This window comes from Ipomoea triloba, chromosome 14 (assembly GCF_003576645.1).
Source record: "Ipomoea triloba cultivar NCNSP0323 chromosome 14, ASM357664v1".
In the NCBI taxonomy this organism is placed as follows: Eukaryota; Viridiplantae; Streptophyta; class Magnoliopsida; order Solanales; family Convolvulaceae; genus Ipomoea; species Ipomoea triloba.
In genome coordinates this window covers 6,476,591-6,497,617 of record NC_044929.1, presented here as the reverse complement: position 1 = coordinate 6,497,617, position 21,027 = coordinate 6,476,591, and the positions used below count along the sequence as shown (strand labels likewise).

At 41.4% G+C, this 21,027-nt stretch overlaps 2 protein-coding genes across 2 annotated transcripts; one reads left to right on the top strand and one right to left on the bottom strand.

Moving 5' to 3' along the window:
- The first annotated feature begins 5,115 nt into the window (after positions 1-5,115).
- Positions 5,116-9,404, top strand: LOC116003863. The gene is made up of 2 exons (XM_031243804.1): positions 5,116-5,241; positions 5,325-9,404. The coding sequence occupies exons 1-2, from the start codon at positions 5,116-5,118 to the stop codon at positions 9,402-9,404; spliced, it is 4,206 nt and encodes a 1,401-aa protein (XP_031099664.1).
- A 4,478-nt stretch (positions 9,405-13,882) lies between these two features.
- On the bottom strand, positions 13,883-16,747 carry LOC116003812 (transcription factor Pur-alpha 1-like). The gene is made up of 5 exons (XM_031243749.1): positions 16,216-16,747; positions 16,086-16,133; positions 14,784-14,924; positions 14,454-14,693; positions 13,883-14,302 (listed from the first exon to the last, which is right to left on the bottom strand). The coding sequence occupies exons 1-5, from the start codon at positions 16,489-16,491 to the stop codon at positions 14,150-14,152; spliced, it is 858 nt and encodes a 285-aa protein (XP_031099609.1). The 5' UTR covers positions 16,492-16,747; the 3' UTR covers positions 13,883-14,149.
- Positions 16,748-21,027: the final 4,280 nt, after the last annotated feature.

Below are 21,027 nucleotides of genomic sequence, written 5' to 3'. Positions count from 1 at the left end.
AAATAAAGTATATAAAACTTGTTTCCAACCTCAAAGTCACATTTTGAGCAATTTATTGACCACCAAAATTGTATATATAGTAACTCTGGAATAGTAGTTTCAACTTTTAAATTAATTGATTTTATTCTTTTTTTTTTTTGAAAAGAATTGATTTTATTCTTTTGTGTTCACACAAGTAAAATGTATGATTAATATTTTTCATAAATAATGATAAAAAATGAATGCAACGCCAAGCTCATATGTCAGAATAAATCTACCTGGAAATGGCAAGAAGAAAGATTTAGGTCTCAATACATGAAAAGACCAAAAACTTCTTGTCTTGGATGACCATTTGATGAGAAATCTAATGGTGGACTAAAAGTGGCAAGCGCTAAATAATATTAACTGCAATGTGGCAAAAATTAATGAGATGAGACTAAAATTAAGAGTGTAGGTTGCTCGATGAGTTGATAAAACTCACATTTTTAAATGGTTTGTTGAGATAGTCTTAAAAGCCCAATGATTGTTGAGTTAACCGTTAAACTTATCTTTATTTGATCAATTTACGGTGTGTTTAGAAACTCGTAAAATGATTTTTGTATTTGGATGTGTCTGGAAAATCAAGTCAACACCGTTGACTTGGGAAAATAATCTTGTTTTAGAGGAAAATGACTTCCGTCAAAATTTGGCAAAAGTCCTTTTCCAAATAGTTCCAAGAATGAAAGTCTTGGTTTCCGATGGAAACCATAGCTCTGGTTTGGATATCAAAGTTACAAATACTTGCCAAGTGAATTTTTTTTTTATGGGATTCTTCAATGGAGTTGTCAACATTATCTTAGGTAATAAATATTTATTCTGTATTAATTAAAGGATTAGTGTAGTAATTGCGTTTACCTTCACATCCAAACAAGGGAAGCAAGCGAGTAGCTCAATTGGGATTCTTAAAAATGGTTTAATTGCTTTTTTTTTTTCCAGGTTCAAGTGGCTCAATTGCTTTATTTTTCTGAGTTCGATGACTTATTTGGGGGTTATTCGAGTTCGATGGTCTAATTGCTTGTTCCCAAATAGTACGATGACTTATTTGTAGTTTAACATATATTGGATTTAAGAGTAAAAATTATATTTAAAGCAAATATATTTTAAAATGTTTTAAATATGGGTCTAAAAATTACTTGAATTTAAACTTGTGTTAATTTTATAGCGTTAATCTAAAAAAAAAATGAAAAAATAAGTGTTAGTAAACAAATTTTTTAAATAGAAAATAGATAATGAAAACTGAAAAATTAGAAAACAGAAAACAGTTTCCGTTAGTAAACATGCATTTTCTTAAATTCGAATTCATGTATTTCTATATTAGAATGGGTTCCCATTTGTGGTCTTGATATACTTTTAAAATTGTCAAGTTTGCTGGTTTCAGTTAGCTCTAGTTTGGAAACTCTACGGGTTCACAAATGAAGAAGTGTAAGATGTTCACCAATTATAGTAGAAATGTGAAAATCTTACTTGGACGTAAAAGTAAAAATTATATTTATTTTATTTAAAGCAAATATATTTTAAAATGTTTTAAATATAGGTCTAAAAATCACTCGAATTTAAATTTGTGTTACTTTTATAGTGTTAATCTAAAAAAAATTGAAAAAAATAAGTATTGGTAAACAAGTTTTCTAAATATAAAATAGATAATGAAAACTAAAAAATTAGAAAACAGAAAACAGTTTCCGCTAGTAAATAGGCATTTTCTTAAATTCGAATTCATGTATTTCTATATTAAAATGGTTCCTATTGGTGGTCTTGCTATACTTTTAAAATTGTCAAATTTGCTAGTTTCAGTTAGCCCTAGTTTGGAAACTCTAGGGTTTCACAAATGAAGAAGTGTAAGAGGTTCACCAATCTAAAAATATATTAAGTTTCAATCCAGGTTATACCCCTAGTTTATGTACGTTTTTTTTGTTAATTTTTGTTGTACATTATGCTATAAAAGTTGTATTACATAATTTTTAGACAAAAATAATATCCCTACCGTTATAACTTCTGTTATCTTTTCAAATTATATAATTACCATACACATGCATACAAAATATTTTTTCTTACATTCATCAATGGTAAGTTTGAATTAATTTAGATTTTAATTAATTATTACCATAGTTATATTTAGTAATTTATCATTTTTATAATTCTTACTTCAATAATATTAATATGAATTATACAATTATAAATAAATAAATATTATATATATATATATATATATATATATATATATATATATAATGTACACACTATTATTTTAAAAAAATATTAATATTATAAATGAGCAACAACATAATGCATTTGCAGTTGAATTAAGACCAGATTTTTGGATATCAATATGTGAAAATTGTTGAAATCAAGTATTATGTATATCCATATATGAATATGAATTTATAAGGGATATATCTATAATTAGAAGAAGAATACATTTAAACAAATTTTATTCATTTTCAAAGACAAAAAAGTTGTAATAAAACGTTGAATACCCTTAAAATTATAGTGGAATATATTCATCACAATGAATTTGAATTTCTTGTGTTAATTTCAAATACATACACAACAAAAGTTTTACTCGAATATCTATGAAACTTCAACAACTAAAAAAATGCATTATATCTATTTCAAAATGATTTACTAATTGGGTTTAAATATTGGGCACAAGTCTTCGCGCAAAGCGCGTTGAAAAAACTAGTTATAGTATAAATGTGAAGAAGAGTAACTGTTTTTTGTTTGAATGTTGTACGTAGTAACTATTGTGTAGACTATGTACTTTAAAGTGAACTTTTCCAATTAACTACGTTACTTGGAGCCAAGGACCTTGTAGTCCAGTGGCATCAAACCCTTCCCTTTATACGGGAGGTGGTGGGTTCGAGCCTTAGTAGAGGCAATACTGACTCGAACAGATACTGCATTCTACTAGAGTTACTAGTATTCAAAAAAAAAACTACGTTACTTGGACAAATATATCTCGCTAAGATCTCGATTCAAGATAAATTCATGAGGAAGTGGTATCTCTTTAGGATCGACTCCAGCGTTTAGAAATTTTGGAAGAAGAGCAAAGCAAATGAAGCGTGCCCAAAAGTAAACCAACCCCTTGGACTGCTGCGAAAAACACCATCGGATTTCAAAGTAGCACGATCTAATTCAAAAATTTCACCCAATTGAGCGCGTCTAGCATATTTTTTCACAGTAGTAGGATCGCTATAACTGACGCCATTGAGTTCACCGCCATAGAACGCAACAGTTACACCTACTTGTTCAACACTATACTTCGATTCTGCCCTTCTAAAAGGAACATCGGCTCTAACAATTCCATCGCCGTATACTAAAACGACCGGAAATGTTTCAAAAAAAGTAGGCATACGGCGTACAAAAAGTTCACGTCCTTCTTTATCTCTAAAGATAGGGTGTCCTAACCATCCAACGTTGGAACGCAGCACCAAGAAGACGAAACGAGGACGGGAAGCCCTTTCGGCATCTTCGTCGACCCCAATGAAGGATCAGATCCAGGAGACCCCAACGACAGCACCAAGAAGAAAAAACGAGGACGGGAAGCCCTTTCGGCATCTTCGTTGACCCCAATGAAGGATCAGATCCAGGAGACCCCAACGGCAGCCGAAGCGACTACACCGGACTCAACTCAATGGAGAACCCCAGTGGCGACTCCGCACAATGCGTGGGCAAGCAGAGAACCACAGCCCCAGGAGGAGGAGGTGGTCTCAGAAGATGATGCGATGGAAGATATCAATTTCACCTCGGAATACCCGATTATCCCAGTCACCAGAGTAGAGAAAGAGAGACTCAGACGGCCATGGCGTCGGTCGCTAATCATAAGACTGCTGGGCAGAATGGTGAATTACTCCTACCTGCTGGGCAGAACGGTGAATTACTCCTACTTGCTTCAGAGGCTTCAGAGAATGTGGAAACTGGAAGGGGTATTTGACCTCATCGCGATAAGCCACGATTACTACATAGCTAAGTTCGAATCTCTGAAAGACTACGAGTTTGCCAAATACGAAGGCCCATGGATGATTTTGGATCATTACCTGGTTGTCAAAGAATGGGAGCCGAACTTTACTCCTTGGAAGAACAAGACCGAAAAACTTCTTGTATGGGTAAGATTCCCCAAATTGCCGATCGAGTATTTTGAGGACGATTTCTTGACGAAGATTGGGCTCTCCGTTGGCCGCCCTGTCAAAATCGATACCACAACGAGCCTCACAGCGAAAGGGAAATTCGCGAGAATTTGCGTGGAAGTGGATATTACAAAAACCCTTGCTGTCAAAATTTGTCCTAAATTTTGAGGAATGGCCGATAGAGTACGAGGGCATCCATTTGGTATGCTTCAAATGTGGGAAATATGGTCACCGTCACGAGCAGTGCGGGAAGGAAGAAGCGAATAACGGACCAGAGGACACTCGTGAACCAGCAGGTCATGCTTCGGCGGTGAATCCTAACACGGCCGCGACAGGCCGCACTGAGAAATACGGTTCTTGGATGTTAGTATCTCGCAAAGAAAGGAGGAATCGCTTCACGAAGGCATACTACCCAAACGAAGGTCCGGCTATGGAAAGAACCCAAGCCCCACGGGCCAACCAGACGGAAGTTGGCGTTGCCACTCAGTCTCGCTTTGCGGTTCTCGAGAATCTCGATGACTCTGCGATCATCTTAGACCAGGAGAACATAGAGGGGAGGATTAATCTTCAACAACCGGCTAGTTCACTGCCCAGAATAAGGACAAATGAGCACAACAAACAGAGGAGTCCACGATGGAAGGAGCCCGGACCCTCATATGTTCACAGAAGCTCACCTATGGCGCGACATCTCCAACCTGCTCAACGAGGTGGACACCAGAGTGCCAATTACAGCGGATTTCAAATGGGGAGTCGAGGCGGCTACTAGAACACGTTCCGGGGTGGATACCTCCCTACAAACCGGGGGGGATACAATTATGCAGAACAAGGGACCAGAGGAAGATTTGGTAGGGGCGGGGCACCAAACCGAGCGGCTGCTGAATCTGAACACACAGTGGTCCGCGGCTCGGACAAAGGAAAGAACATAACAACCACGGTGGTCTACCACGAACAGGAGCAGCAGGACTTCGATCCGATGGTGGCCTCTGGGACTTCTCCTAAAGATCACCCTCCTGACGGCGGTGGCCCCTCGGCTAACGAGTTTAACTTCCCCGATGTAGCTATGATGGAGGATGATGGTCGGCTTGACCCGGCCGATACTGTGGCGGATGGCCACTAGCGCTCCTAATGCGCTTGTTTTCTTTTTCATCTTTTTTGATGTTGTACATAATATGGAATTGTCAGGGCGCAGCCTCTAGTTCGTTTAGACGCGCCCTTAGCTATTTGATTTTGGTCCACAGACCTTCTATTGTTTGTTTTTTGGAACCTAAGGTTTCGGGTGCTCAAGCGAGCAAAATATGCTCCAATTTTGGGTTTGAGGAGTGGGTTAGAGTCGAAGCAGTAGGCTTCTCTGGTGGGATTTGGGTTCTTTGGAAGGGCTCTTTGAATGTTGAGATAATCGAAACTCATCCTCAATTCATTACTTTGCAGATGGACCATGGAGTTGCTGGCGTACACAGGCTCACATTAGTCTACGGAAGCCCCAACCTCTACCTTAGAAGAAGATTGTTTTCGGATTTATCGTGCTGTTCATTGAATTTCCAAGGCCCTTGGTTGTTGGCTGGAGACTTTAACTCTGTAACGTCAAGGGAGGAGGTTAACAACCCGGAGTGCTTCTCCCTTTCAAGATGCACCGACTTCAACAACTGGTTGTTTCGGGAAGGTTTGATAGACTTGGGGTACATTGGTGCCAAATTCACGTGGATGAGAGGAGTTAACTCATCCTCGTTTAGAGGCGCTCGGCTGGATCGAGCGCTAAGCAATATTCAATGGAAGCTATGCTGTCCGAATACTGTGGTGGAACATCTTCCCATGATACAATCAGATCACTCACCGCTGCTTATTACCACGGATCCATCTGCAGGTACAACTAGGGGCAATATCTTTAGATTCAACATGGCCTGGGCTGTGAACCCTGGATTTCTTCCATTAATCCATCACAATTGGAAGACAGACAAGAGCTTAGAAGCCAATAAATCTGATATGGCCAAGGTGTTGACAGAATGGAACAAGAACACTGTTGGGAACATCTTCCAAAACAAGAATCGACTGCTAGCTAGGATCGGTGGAGTCCAGAAGCGCCTCACTAGTAAGGTAACTCCAGAACTGATACGCTTGGACCGTAAGCTCCGACTGGAGTTGGAGGAAACTCTGCATCAGGAGGAGTTGATTTGGTTCCAGCGGTCCAGGGAAAGCTGGATTACTTCAGGTGATCGCAACACCCGCTTTTATCATATTGCGACAACGATAAAAAGCAACCAGAAAAAGATTAAGGCACTCAAGGATGATGACGGCAGTTGGGTAACCGAGGAGAACGAGGTTAGAGGGCTCGTGCGCAACTACTTTGAAAGACTATACACTGAAGAGGCACTACCGTTTCATCACCCGCTACTGCCCGGGAAATTTCCCAAACTTTCTGAAACGGAGTGGGAGTTCGTGAATGCTTCACCGGGGCCATGCAAACTTTCTGAAAAGCGAGCTTTGTTCGATATGGAGCCATGCAAAGCACCGGGGCTGGATGGCTTCGCCGCAGGATTTTATCAGAAAACTTGGAGCATCACTGGAAAGTGCTTGGTCAGGTTCGCAAGGCATTTCTTTGAAGTTGGCAGTCTCCCTCCCGGGTCCAACGATACGATAATATCCCTCATACCCAAAGTTGGGAATCTAGAGTTGGTCAATCAACTGCGCCTTATTGGCCTATGCAACATATCTTACAAGTTACTGACAAAGGCAATGACCAACAGGCTGAAAGAGATATCTAAGAATTTGATAGGCCAACATCAGACCAGTTTCGTCCCAGGCAGACTCATCACGGACAACATCCTTGTTTTTCAAGAAGTTCTCCATTCCATGAAGTACAAGCAAGGAGCTAAAGGGTGGATGATCGTTAAACTGGACCTCGAGAAGGCATACGATAGGCTATCATGGAAATTCCTCGAAGAGACGCTTAGGGACATTGGTTTCAACCACAACTGGACAAGAAATATCATGGAATGTGTCTCCACACCCAGGCTGGCAGTCTTATGGAACGGGCAGAAATCGGACTGGTTCACCCCTCAACGAGGATTGAGACAGGGAGACTCTATTTCTCCTTTACTTTTTGTTTTGTGTATGGAAAGGCTAAGCCATCTAATCCTTGACTCTATAAAGCAGGAGAAGTGGAAATGGATTAAAATTTGCAGGAATGGCCCTCACGTTTCTCACCTTTTTTTTGCAGACGACTTGATTCTATTCGGGGAAGCTACAATGGAACAAGCGGTCGAAATGAAGAAGTGCCTAGACGCCTTTTGCGCCAATTCTGGGCAGAAAATCAGCCTCCACAAGTCGTCAGTGTTCTTCTCAAAAAACACAAACCCAGTAGTACAACAGTGCATCAGTGCAACTTTAGACATACCGATTGTAGTAGACATGGGCAAGTATCTCGGAATCCCCTCTTTACACGGAAGGCTGGAGAAGGAGACCTTCGCAGGGATCATTGAAAGAGTCCGAGGAAAGCTAGCAGGTTGGAAATCCAAGTCCCTTTCGTTCGCAGGAAGGCACACCCTAGTGCAGTCAGTCCTATCAGCCATACCATATTATACAATGCAATCAACTTTACTGCCGGTCGGAGTAACATCAGCCATAGAAAAGATCATCCGGGACTTCCTATGGGGCAGCAGCGAAGGCGAGAGAAAGTGTCACTTAGTCAGATGGGAGACGGTAACCAAAAGCAAAGCATATGGCGGTCTGGGTATACGGAAGATGGAGCCTATGAACCGGGCTTTTCTTGCAAAACTTGGATGGAGATTAATCCAGAACGAGGACTCTATTTGGTCCCAGATATTCAAAGCTAAATACTCAGTGTCATCAACGGACTGCTCCACTTGGAAGGCTAAAGCAAACATGTCAAACGCATGGAAAGGAATTCTTCGATCAGTACCAATTCTTCAGAAGGGAATAAGGATAACAGTTAGGAACGGGAGACGAACATCGTTCTGGACCGATTGTTGGTTGGGCGACAAACCCCTATGTCAAGAAGCCATCAATGCTATACCTCCAGGCGACCTCGGTAGACTGGTAGCGAGCTATTGGAGTGCGGATAGAGGATGGCGATGGGAGTCCTTGAACAATTTGCTTCCAGAAGAAATCCTCAGCAAACTTGCGGCATATGTTCTGCACGAGGAGCAGAATCTGGACGATATTGTGGGGTGGAAATTGGAGGCTTCGGGTTGCTTCTCGGTGAGCTCAGCGTACGATATCGCTACAAGGGATGAGGGACCTCCGGAAGTAGCAAAATGGAACAGCATTTGGAAGCTTAAGGTCCCTAATCGCATTCGAACATTCATGTGGCTCGTGAAGCACAATAAAATCATGACTAACGAGAATAGGGTCAAACGGGGCATGACGGAATCGGACAGCTGCTGGTTTTGCACTGGAGTTAAGGAAAACACGGAGCATGTGCTACGCCTCTGCCCGCTAGCAGAACCTGTTTGGAGATCCGTGCTCCCTGCATTTGTAGAGAGAACCAGACTCTTCCCGTTTTCGAAATGGCTTGAGGAGGGGATCAGTGACAAAGGTGATGGTAGACAACCATCCAATGTAAGCTCACTGTTTTCGACAACGCTCTGGTGGATCTGGAAGTGGAGGAACGACGCCATTTTCAACAGTGTGGTGAAACCCCTCCACGCCAAGACCTCCTGGATCAGCACCCAAGTTGGTGAGTTCAATAGAGCCTTCTTTAGAGCAAAGGGTCCGCCCAGTCGAATCGAAAGGAATACTTGGCAAAAGTTTGCATGGACTAAACCCCAGGATGGCTATGTGAAGGTGAATGTGGATGGAGCTGTTGATATTACCTACCACAAAGCCAGCTGTGGCGGTCTAATACGTGATGGCGAAGGCTCGTGGAAGCAAGGGTATGCGTACAATATTGGTAACTACACCCCTCTGGAAGCCGAAGCCTGGGCACTTCTTAAAGGGGTTCAACTGGCTTCACATTTGGGATTTAATAGAGTTACCTTTGAGAGCGACTCAACTGAAGTTGTGAGCTACCTTACTAGGCCCAGACCCCCAACAATTGCAGCCCACAACATCTTAGAGGCTTGCAAAAGAGAACTACGGGCTATTGAGGTTTGGCAAATCACGTTGATCGTCCGTGAACAAAATCAAGCTGCGGACAGTTTAGCTAAGTTAGCTAGGAGTCTCCATAGAGGCTTACATATTTTCGATAGCCCTCCGGAGAGCATCTTAGGCTTTCTGGAGGATGATCGTTGTGGTCTCCCAGTCTAGCGAGATGTGTGTATCGTCTAACTCTATATGTATTTCTTCGGGTATGTCCCTCCAATTAATAAAAAATATATCTCGCTAATTATTTCTAAGATTTTTATAGAATATCAATGTAGTTTATTTAAGATAACAAGGATGTATATGCAAGCCATGCATAGAGATTCTGTGAAGTATTTGTGCATAGAGTGTACTCATTTATTTTTTGAATTTTTGGTAATTACAGAGGATTAGAACTCATTGACTAAGCACCTTGATCCAATATAACTACATCGTTTTGGTAGCAGTTTATTAGAATAAATCTAGTTGGAAATGGCAGGAAGAAAGATTTAGGTCTCAATCTGGATCGGAATGGGTAAGGAATTAAAACCAGCGCAAAGAGTAAAGAGGAGACCAAAACATGAAAAGATAAAAAACCCTTGTCTTGGACGGCCATTTGACGGGAAATCTAAGGGCAGACTAAAATTGGCAAGCGATAAATAAGACTGGCTACAATGTAACAAAAATTAATGAGATGAACTAAAATTAACAATGCCCCAATAATAGTAAGAACAAAAAAGAAATTCACCCTTTTTTTTCCTCATAATAGTTATAAGATTATGTAATTTTAAATTTATTTTGATTATATAATTTCAATATTATTTTTATTTATTAGGACTTTTTTTTGTTATGCGTGTTTATAACCAGTTATTGTTTATATTTGGCTAGTAGAAGGTATGTTGTGTGAGCATTTAAAACTCAATTACTGTAGGTTGCGGCAAATTATTGTGTGGACCAGGGTCCACATAGCTGTGTGGACCATGAATAAAAGGTACATTTTTATTATACTAAAAGTACATTATTTTTGTACTGAAGGTACATTATTTCATTATATGTATAAAATAATGTACTTTTTGTACTTAAATAATGTACCCTAAAATAATGTGCTTTATATACAAAAATAATGTACTTTTAGTATATTAAAAATGTACTTTTTATTTATGGTCCACACAGCTGTGCGGGCCATAGTCCATGCAATAATGATTGGTTGGTTACTCGATGAGCCGATAAAACTCACATTTTTAAATGGTTTGTTGAGATAGTCTTAAATCACTTTGGGGTGTTTTTAAAAACTTGGAAAATAATTTCTGTGTTTGGATGTATCTAGAAAATCAAGTCAACACTATTGACTTGGGAAAATAAGCTTGTTTGGAAAGAAAATGACTTCCGCCAAAATTTGGCAGAAGTCCATTTCCAAATAGTTCCAAGAATGAAAGCCTTGGTTTATGGTGGAAACCATAGCTCGAAAACCAGTATTTTCCACAACGGAAACCAGAGCATCTCTAATTTTTCGGCGAAAATTTGTTGAAAACCAATGGTGTTTTTTTCTTTTTAAATTTTAATAATTAAAAATTATACTTAATATTATTATAAATATTTTATATTCTAAATAAATTTATTAAAATGTTTAATTATACAAATTTACTCATTTTACAGAAAATGAACCAAACACTTCAAGACAGTTTTTTAGAATACAATCCAATGCTGATAATGAAACTATTTTCTAAAAAATGGGTTATTTTTCAGAAATTATTTTCATGATTTTCAAGCATACCCTTAATAGGGTGTTTGGTTGGGATGAATTTGGGTGTAAAGGAATTGCAATTCAATGAATTGCTGAATTACACCGTTTGGATGGAGGGAATTGCAATTCGGTGAAATTGCAATTCATGAGGTACCCCCATGAATTGCAATTCAATGGAGACGAGGGGCAATTTTGTTGGTGTAAAGACAATTTTGCCCATCCTCCCATACCCCTTGTTTTTAAAAAAAAATTAAAAGAATTATTATTATTATTATTATTATTATTATTATTATTATTTTGAAAGAATTATTATTATTATTATTATTATTATTATTATTATTATTATTATTATTATTATTACATAAATGCATTTTAGTCATTCTATTGTTTCTTACCTTTCAATTCTCTACACTGAGCAAGTTGCGGACTAGTGTGCCCGGAGCGGTGCGGACCATGGTGCGAACTTCTTGGCGGTTGGGCGGTTGTGCAGATCAAGGGGGAAGTTCCACAAGCATGTGCAAGGCATGTGATAGCGGTTGGCCGAAGGCATGTGCAATGCATGTGGGAGGCGGTTCGAGTGCATGTGTGGAGCATGTGACTGGGCGGTTTTGCTTGTAACTGTCCGTAGCCTATAAATATTCTTCCTTGTATCATTTTCGTAGCATAAAGTAGTGAGGTACAGAGTTTTGAGCGAGCTAGGCTTGGGTTAGTCTAGTTGTTAACGAGGCCTTGTGGCTAGGCTGCCTTGTCGGCAGGTATGGGACTGTCCGACAAGTTGCCTAGGTGCTAGGTGCTAGGTGCGAGGTGCGAGTGTTGGTCGGCTAAGGGCTAGGCTGACGGGTGAGTCTTGTATATTGATTCGGCTTTGGGATTAATATATGTGGTCTTCGAACTGAAACCTTGTGTGTTTGGCTCACATTATTTACTATGTTGCTTGGATCGTTTTCCCCTCGAAACCTGACTAACGTTGGTAAAGGTTGCAAACGGATCCGCTGCTCGGTTTGTGAGGCTGACTGCCTTGGGTTAAAGTAGGCCGTACGGGTGTGTGCTGGTTCAAAAAACCGCCCCGTATTAATTGGTATCAGAGCCAGGTTAAAGCCGAAGCCGTGGTAGGCAGAGGCTAGGTCAGGTGGTGGCCCAGCGTTGCGAGAACCATAGACACACCGGAGGTGGCACGAGGCCATGGGCGTTAGTCCGAGTGTGGATCGTCCGGGCATGGCAGAAACCTCACGGTGCACTGAGGGGACTGTCCGGGTGGCTGGTGGTGAGACGTGGTTGAAGGCTGCGTGGGAACATGTTGAAGCAAGTAAGTAAATGGTTTTCATTTCTCTCAAACTCTGTTGGCTTTGTTTTTTCGAAGCCTTGGCTGGGTGTGTGAGCAGAACCGGGGGCCTTTGACGGAGCCCGCATCATCAAAGGGTGGGACGAATTTTCCCACGGGTTACTGATGTCTCGGGCAGTGGTGCTTGTTCGAGAACGTGATGCCTTGGTGGGGGTGTTGCGTGCGGAAAATAAAGCCGGAACTGGCCAACCTTGAGGGGTGCTGTTGCGTTGGGAAGCACGAGTGCCGGGAGGGGTGTGGACTCGGCATAGGAGGGGCCTTGTTGATTGGCCTTGGCCGGGTGCGGACAAGCGGCTGTGGTGCACTGTGTCCGTGTGCACGGACTTGGGAACGCAAACTACGTAGTGCGTGTGGCTGTGCGTTGCAGCGTTGAATCAGCGTGGGTACTAAGCAGACTTGGTACGGAGCCGGTGCGAGAAGTTGGCTGGGAACGGGATGGATGGCACTAAGGAACGCCATGTTTAAATTAGTGTCATGTACTGTTAAATTACTTGTTTAACTTTTCCCTCTTGTAAAAGTTGTAATTTTAGATAGTGTGCCTAAACGATTGGGGATGTCAATCGTATGGGTGGGTTAGTTTCTGTTAGGAACTAATGTATGGGAAGCCGATAGTGTTTAGGGGCTTAGCGGGTATGCTGAGTTGTTGACGAGGTCGACAACCATCTCAAGTGGGGGTGGTTTGTTACGACCCTAATTTTGGCCTATGGTTTTAGCCTTGATTTTGGCTAAAAGGCCGTGTTATTGGCGTGGCAATGCGTTTTGTCACGGCTAAACTGTGAAGAGGGCGGGGTTTAGAAAGTTAGCCGGTGAGTTCGATCGGTTAGCTAAGTCGCGGGCACGTTGGTGGGCATTGCTCGGATTTGGCGCGGACTAGGTCCGTGGCCGAAGTATGCGGAGGGCCTTGGCGAGTCCGTAGCACGACGGGCTTGGGTCCTTGGCACGTTGTGGCCGAGTATTGCACAACGGAGTTCGAAGACAGTGCAAAGCGGTCTGAGTCTTTGGCGTTGGGCTCGGGTGCGATTGACTCTAAGGGTCGATCGGTGCGAATGGGCGTAGATCCCGTGCATTAGTTCGTAGTCTGGATCAATGAGGCCAAACTTGGGCGCATTGGTGCGGAAAGGCGCGGTGCGGTGTGACTCAGCCGGACCGTTGCGGAGAATGCGGATCGCGGACCAAACTGTTGGGCGTGACGCGATGCGAGCATGCCGGTGCGGAGCGGCATGGGCGCGGCAGCCTTGGTGCGGACTTTTGCGACGATGGTGCGAAACCGCGGACCAAGTGCGAGCAACTTGCGGACCAGTGCGACCGGAGCGGTGCGGACCATGGTGCGAACTTCTTGGCGGTTGGGCGGTTGAGCAGATCAAGGGGGAAGTTCCACAAGCATGTGCAAGGCATGTGATGGCGGTTGGCCGAAGGCATGTGCGTCTTACATACCAAACACTGTAATTTCAATTCTTACTTTATTCATTGAATTACAATTCCACCGAATCCCAACCAAACCAAACGCCCGGTAAGGTGTTGTCTGCTGTCGAAAAGATTCTCCACCGATGAACTATACTTCAGCCAAAAGATTACACAGAATAAAGAAAAAGTAAAATATAAAGCAATAGACAACAGAGTTAACATAGCCATTTAACACCAGGAATTACAGACTCACTACTTTACTTCTTATTGCCTCTCACCTCACATTCACACTTGACAATCGAATACTTTGTATACTAATTACTAAGCTACTCCATACAGATAGATAACCTGCTTTATTTAACTTCAATTCAAATCAACAATGAAAAGCCAGACAGACAATTAACATCTATCAGTCTCATATGAGTAGAGAAGTACCAGCATTCATCTATGAGGAGGATCCACTGTCCTAACGTTTGCGCCCGTCATTCCTTCGATCCTATCTTTCGTGATCTCAACAAAGTGACCCACCATTTCGTGAAACTGACGTAGCCCTGACAATGGGAGAATGATGGAAGAGCGATCAGAACCCGCCACCTGCAATTAACGTTTCGATTACATCTTCAATATATAGAGGAAAACGACTACATCTATATCAGAGCATAAACCATTATTCCTGACATTGCTCTCACATTACAACGTTGGTATGTACAAAGTCCTCACTTTTTGAAAATTTAACAAATCAAACCTCAGATATTCTTAGGAAGTGGCCTCTGCTGTTGCTTCCAAGATCAAAGAAGAATCTCTTCTGGTCAACTCTGATTACCTTAGAGACCCCTAAGTTATTAATTTCTTCGGGTCCTGGCAAATCAACGGAGTGGTCTATATTCAAGTTAGGTTTTGGAGCAGGCTGAGAGCTGTGGCTGGATATGAAACCAGCCCCTACATCATCTGAAAGTCCTAGACGTTCTGAAGTTTCAGAAGTTTGCTGTTTTAACTCTCAAAGAAAGGCAAACAAGGTTCAGTTAGCGATGAATCTGGAGCGGAAGGGGTCGGAGAGTGTATTCATGTAAAATACCTGATTGGGCACGATATAAAGGCTTAAGGTTTCATTTATTTCTGCCAAAATATTCCTAAATGTTGCCCATCCCTCATCTCGAGCACTTCCTGTTGGGACAATAATAGTACTGCGATTTCTATTAACTGAAGCTTCAGATACCTACATATATGTAAACTTGTTTATGATCAGAACCCTTGAGAGAAATACCAAAACCGAGCATAAGCAAAAGAACAATTTGCTTTCCCATACTACTATGAAGGGTAACAAAATTTTTCTGCCACCTGAAAAAATATACGCAAGAGATCTACACTGGTCAAGAGTGCTAGGATGCAAAAACATGTGGTTAAGTAATATCATAACACTATATACACAGTAGTAGACATAAGTCACATAACAGATTAGCAACTGAATTTCTTAGAAGACCATAGGACTCGTGACTTAGATATGGAAAACTAATAAATATCGTCCTCTTTATCAGTAATCTCATATATGTTCGGTTTGCTGTTTCTCATAGCAATCTCATATTTTCACCTCCATTGAATGTTTAAACGAAAGAACCACGCACTATAATAATCTTCCTTTCCAAGCTCGTTTTCCTTATTCCCACAACTACAATTGATATCATCTAGTCCATTTTACATTGATCTCCTATCTCAACAATGGACAGCATACCATGTTAGGAGAAAACCATAATCCAAAAACCGAGCTAAAATTAAAGTGAATCCAATTGATGCACAGTGGTACAGGACACTGAACCCACAATGGAATTATCTTTAATTTATCTCCTATTACAAAGCATCCAATATATGCTCTTACCTATGCATTAAGCATTTGTTAGGATCAAGCGCTTACCACTACACCAAAAGTTATAGCTCAAAGCAAAAGTGCAATACGCCAAAAGCGCGCTATAGCTCACAGCAAAGACGCAACTTTATTTCCTTATATACCGCCACCCTATTTTCGAGAGGTAGGATACTAGACTTGGTCCTTCACGGGTCTACGCTCAAGTGCCCAACAATCCCTAACCACCCATTGCTAGACTTGACTCTTCATCGGCCTCCCTCCGCCCAACAGGCATTAATCCTTAGAAATACTAGGTAATGATTTTGTTAATTAAACCTATAAAAGGTACACTACTCCATATATCATTGCTTTTCATTCTTAAACGTGATTCTCTAACAGTTTCCTGTAACCAAAATTGAGCATATTCTGGTGAGCTAGCTAGCATTATTCAAATCAGGGGTAATGAAGAATGTAATAATGCAGTTTGCAGTGAACTAATTAATAATGGAGTTGAAATATCTGCTGAAAATACTATACCTTGAGAAAACGGCCCCTTCTATTCTCACCAATATCGAAATAAAAGACCTGCAGACTCGAACAGAACAGCTAAAATGTGAGTTAAGGATGAAGAGAAGAAGTTTGAATATGAGAGTAAAAAGAATGGTGCCTTGGAGTCGAGCTGGAGTTCTTTGCTATAGACGTCCTGGTCGTCGTAGCCGGAATTGACGTAGTAATTGAAGAGATCGAGAAAACAGGAGATGCCTGCGGAGGGGACGATGATGGTGGAGCTCGTGGATGAGGTTTTCTCCGAGATCTTGAGGTACCGCCCGCGAGGATTCTCCTTGAGATCAAAATAGAAGAGTTTGTGTTCCACCTGCAGCGTCTTCGATAGAAGCTCCACGTCGTTTCCTCCGCCTCCGCCGCCGCCGGAATTTCCCTCCATAAACTCCTCGGCCAGTGGCTCCCAGAAAAATTCACAGCTAAATTGAAGCTCCAAACGCAGATTTTGAAGGGAATCAGGAGCGAATTAACGTTGGTGATGCATTTAATTTGTTGAAGCGAAAATGGGAGGAGCAGAAGTGGAAGGAGAGTGCATATTTGTTGGTTCAGTAGAGCGGTAGAGCCATGGGCAGGGCGAGGGAGTGCACCATTCGTGACTGCCGTTTTCTTATCCCAATGATTGACAACAAAATGACAAAACTGTTCCGCCTAACTTTTCACTTATATTTCTGTTCCGTTTTATTTTGCAGTTTTTTCAACGCCATCTTACGTCTCATCTCTACAGATACCATCATAACTATGTTAAAATTTTTGTACTTTTTTTTATCGAACTACGTTGTAGTAGCTTATATATATTACGGAGTATGAAATAACTGTTAAATAAATCGCTGAAACTTTTAAAATTTGTGCAAATTAAAAATATGCAAAAAATTATGTTGATGGAACTAATGGACTCGAGTATCTCTGGGTTAACTTAGTTAGCATAAAATGTAACGGATGGACAAAATGACAAAGGAATAAATATTGTAATAGTAATGGATAGATTAACGCAAGAGCATTAGAAGGAATGTTGTGTAAGAATAGAATATAGAATGTCTTGTCGTAAGATTGAACATGATGGACAGATGGAGTAGAATATGATTGTGTAATGATTTGAGGGTGTGTTTGGTTCGCACAAGGGAATCGGAACCAGAATGAGAATCAAATACTTGGTAATAGTAATGAATTTTGGTGAAAGTATTTTACATGTTTGGTAGAGGGTAGAATTAGAATGATTAGCAATATTGATGTTTGGTTATATATGACTTTTTCGGGAGGACGAGGAGCCCAAGAGGCGGCACCTTTTGGATTCCTACGGGATTTTGGAGGCTAGGCACGTCCCAAGGTGGCTAGGCACGTCCCATGACGGCTAGGCTCATCTCAAGGTAGCTAGGCACGTTCCGCGGTGGTTAGGCACGTCCCATGGCACGCTAAGATATGGGTTTCGGTGCCTAGGTACGTGCGCAAACACGTGTATTGGTGAGGGCTCCGTGTGTAAGAGGTCGTACACGTGGTTGGACCAGGGTGGTCTCTTGTCAGTATAAAAGGCAGGCTTTCGGTCTGCTTAGGATATCATTCAAGTGCACAAAGATTTCTTTGGTCAAGTGGTCTGAGCCTTATCCGTTCCCGTAGAGGGACAAGGGCCCATTCCCTGCCAAGGTGTTATTTATTATTTATTGTTTGTTATTTACTAGTCCCCTTTTTATTAATTATTATTCTTTAGCCTCCCATATTTTATATATTGTCTATTTGGCCCCTTTGATTTTATATATATTGTTTATTAGCCTATTTAATTTTGGACCGCCATCTTAGGCCCTTGGGCCAGTACTTATAGGCTTTGTACGCATTTTATTGGGCCTCACGTCCTAATTAGTAATACACTAATACTATTATTCATTTATTCTTCTATCTTGCTCGATATCATTATACTCGGTTTATGGTGGACCCGGTCTCGATAAAACCATCATTGGTGCCGTCTGTGGGGAACGCTACGAAAAGCATGTGTTCCTAGTTTCTACCCGTTGTTAGCAGCATGGAAGAGTCACCATTCTTGAGTACTCTGGCTAGGAAGATGGTTTTTAAGTAAACATCGGTTTCACCATTCGACCAGGGAGTGTTTCAAGAAGTAGGGTGTTGATCATGCAGGCTTGTTAACTGTTACTTGATCATCACTTGAAATGAGTTTGACTTTCACATGCTATTAAAAATCATGTGTTCCCAGTTTGTACCTGTTCTACCCTTTCATTTTACACAATCAAACTCGAGATACGTCGAAATGACCAAGTCATAAAGCGAATATTTGTCGTTCCCGCAAAAACGTCTTAGCCAGCAAAGTAGGGGTCTGCCTGTTTCACCAGGGCCGATTTTCCACCCAAGTAATGTGAGAGGTCCGACTAGCACTATAGCCGTTGGAGGAGATGCTATAGTCGGTGGAACCAACCAAGGTTCCCCGAGAGTCGGACCTAGCGTCCAATCTTTAGCTCAAGAGATGACTAACATCATCGGCAAGTGGGTTGCCTATCAACAGTAAGTGGCGCAACCCATGCCTGGCCCGATAGTCTGCCATTGACCCCAAACACTCTAGCAAATCATCTCTTACCCAACTCAACGGCAATTTATATCGTGGACCATGGTGCACAATGCATTGTGTACCCCGTACCAAAATGAGTTCTGTGGATTCTAGGTAATCGTTCTGTGTATTCCAGGCAATCATTCTGTGTATTCTAGGCAACCATTCTGTGTATTCATGTTAGTAACACATGTTGTGATGTGTTTGTACATTCGAATTTTAGGAGGATGAGTTTTGTGTATTTTGTGTCAATATTCTGTGTATTCATGTTATTAACACAGATTGTGATGTGTTTGTGCATTCGAATGTTAGGAGGATGAGTTCTGTGTATTCTGTGTCAATATTCTGTGTATTCTTGGCAAACGTTATGTGTATTCTAGGCAAACGTTCTGTGTATTCTAGATAATGATTATGTGTATTATAGATAATGAATTCCCTGGAGTCATTCGCGTCCACGTCCACTAACATCGAAACGACGTCATTTCGGACTAGGGTCCATGATATTGTTAGGAACATCATGTAATAGGTTTTGATGATACCAACTGTTAAGTAGAAATCCCCAAGTCTCGATTCATAGGCAAAACAAATGTAAGTTCGACAAGTAAACTGAGAGCGAAAATACAACCGGGTAAAATTGAGCTCAACTCGGGAAATATTTAAGCTTAAGGTAAACTTGCTTGAACATCTTAAAAGTTTTCGTGTTGTAAGCTAATAGATAAATCAGAAGAAGACACGAGACAACACTGGAGGAATAAGGGTCTGCGAGACATCAACTAAGTCTCGAGACGGAGGAATAAGGGTCTGCGAGACATCAACTAAGTCTCGAGACATAAGCTGAGTTCGAGAGGTAAGGACCTCTCGATATACCGACATAAGCTGAGTTCGAGAGGTAAGGACCTCTCGATATACCTATCCAGTTCGAGACGTAAAGGTAAGGACCTCTCGATATACCTATCCAGTTCGAGACGTAAAGAGTACTCGAGAGATAGACCTCTCGATACATGGAATCAAGCAATCGAGACATGAAGCATGATCTCGATAAACTGGTACTTCTCCAAGAGACTGAATGGCAGCCAACACGTGCAGATAAAATATTTTAAGTTTGGAGAAGAAGAATATCATGGAGATAGAAAAATGAAGAGGTGCCGAACGTGAAGTTTCAAAATGGGCGGAAATGGATGACACGTCAGATTTCCACCACAAACGGTCAAAAGGTGCACCAATGCTGAAGTGGTCTGATTCCCTACAAACAAGGGATAATGGGAATATAAAAAGAGCAAAGTGGAGCATGGACTCAAGAAAGTGAACTATAGAATATTCACTACAAGACAAAAGGATCAAGTCTCAAGACCAAGAATATTCACTACAAGACAAAAGGATCAAGTCTCAAGACCACCACTCCATGAAACAAGACAAAAGGATCAAGTCTCAAGACCACCACTCCATGAAATATGCTGAAATTGTGCAAGACCCATACCACCACTCCATGAAATATGCTGAAATTGTGCAAGACCCATGATCAGCATGGGAGACAATTTCAAACGGAATAATTTTCCCTCCAACGGAATTATTCCTCTACTCTCATATATAAGGACGTAAAGACACAAAAGAAAAAAAAGGGGTTCAAGAGTTCAGAGGTTGGTTCTTTGAGATTTATAAAGAGGTGTCTAAATTCAAACGTTCAAGTGCAAGTGCTAAAATTGGAATATCATCCTGATATTCAAAACAGCGAGAAAACACATCTTAGTGTTTGAGAGAGTTACATAGCTTAAACTGCAATACATCCAGAAGGTGACCAAAGCTGCTCTACATCAAAGATTGATTCAACGATAGCTTGTGGTCAGATTGGAGATTGTTACATTCAACCGTGACAACCAAAAACACCTTGCTTTGGATTAAGCAAGAGAGGTGGAGTATCCTGGCAGCTGTCCGAGCGAAAGAAGCCTGAGGCTTGTGGAGTCAAGTGCTCGAGAGGTGGAGTAACTGGAAGCGGGGAGAAAGACCTTGGAGAAGCGGAGTAACCTGGCAGCTGTCCGAGTGAAAGAAGCCTGAGGCTTGTGGAGTCAAGTGCTCGAGAGGTGGAGTAGCTGGAAGCGGGGAGAAAGCGCTTGTAATTGTACTAAAAAGGGAAGTTTTAGTGCAATCCTTCCAGGGAGTTTCTGGAAGAAGAGTGGACGTAGGCGGGTTGGCCGAACCACTTAAAAATCTCTCTTGCATTTACTTATTGCTTTTATCTCTCGCTAACCTCTCGAATGCACTGCATATAAAAACACCTCTCGAACTAACCCAAACTCGTGCTAACTAAAAGGGGATAATATTTCCGCTGCGCATAAAACTTTGTCTTCACCTCGTGAGGTATCAAACCTAAAC

What these genes read in the sequence shown, in the direction of transcription:
- LOC116003812 (XM_031243749.1), bottom strand. Translation starts at nt 16,491, where the DNA reads ATGGAGGGAAATTCCGGCGGCGGCGGAGGCGGAGGAAACGACGTGGAG. An exon ending in GAAGGGGCCGTTTTCTCAAG is followed by an intron (nt 14,925 to 16,085) that starts GTATAGTATTTT and finishes ACATATATGTAG; the next exon opens with GTATCTGAAGCTTCAGTTAA. An exon ending in TTTATATCGTGCCCAATCAG is followed by an intron (nt 14,694 to 14,783) that starts GTATTTTACATG and finishes GAGTTAAAACAG; the next exon opens with CAAACTTCTGAAACTTCAGA.
- LOC116003863 (XM_031243804.1), top strand. Translation starts at nt 5,116, where the DNA reads ATGGTGGCCTCTGGGACTTCTCCTAAAGATCACCCTCCTGACGGCGGT. An exon ending in GGCTTGACCCGGCCGATACT is followed by an intron (nt 5,242 to 5,324) that starts GTGGCGGATGGC and finishes TGGAATTGTCAG; the next exon opens with GGCGCAGCCTCTAGTTCGTT.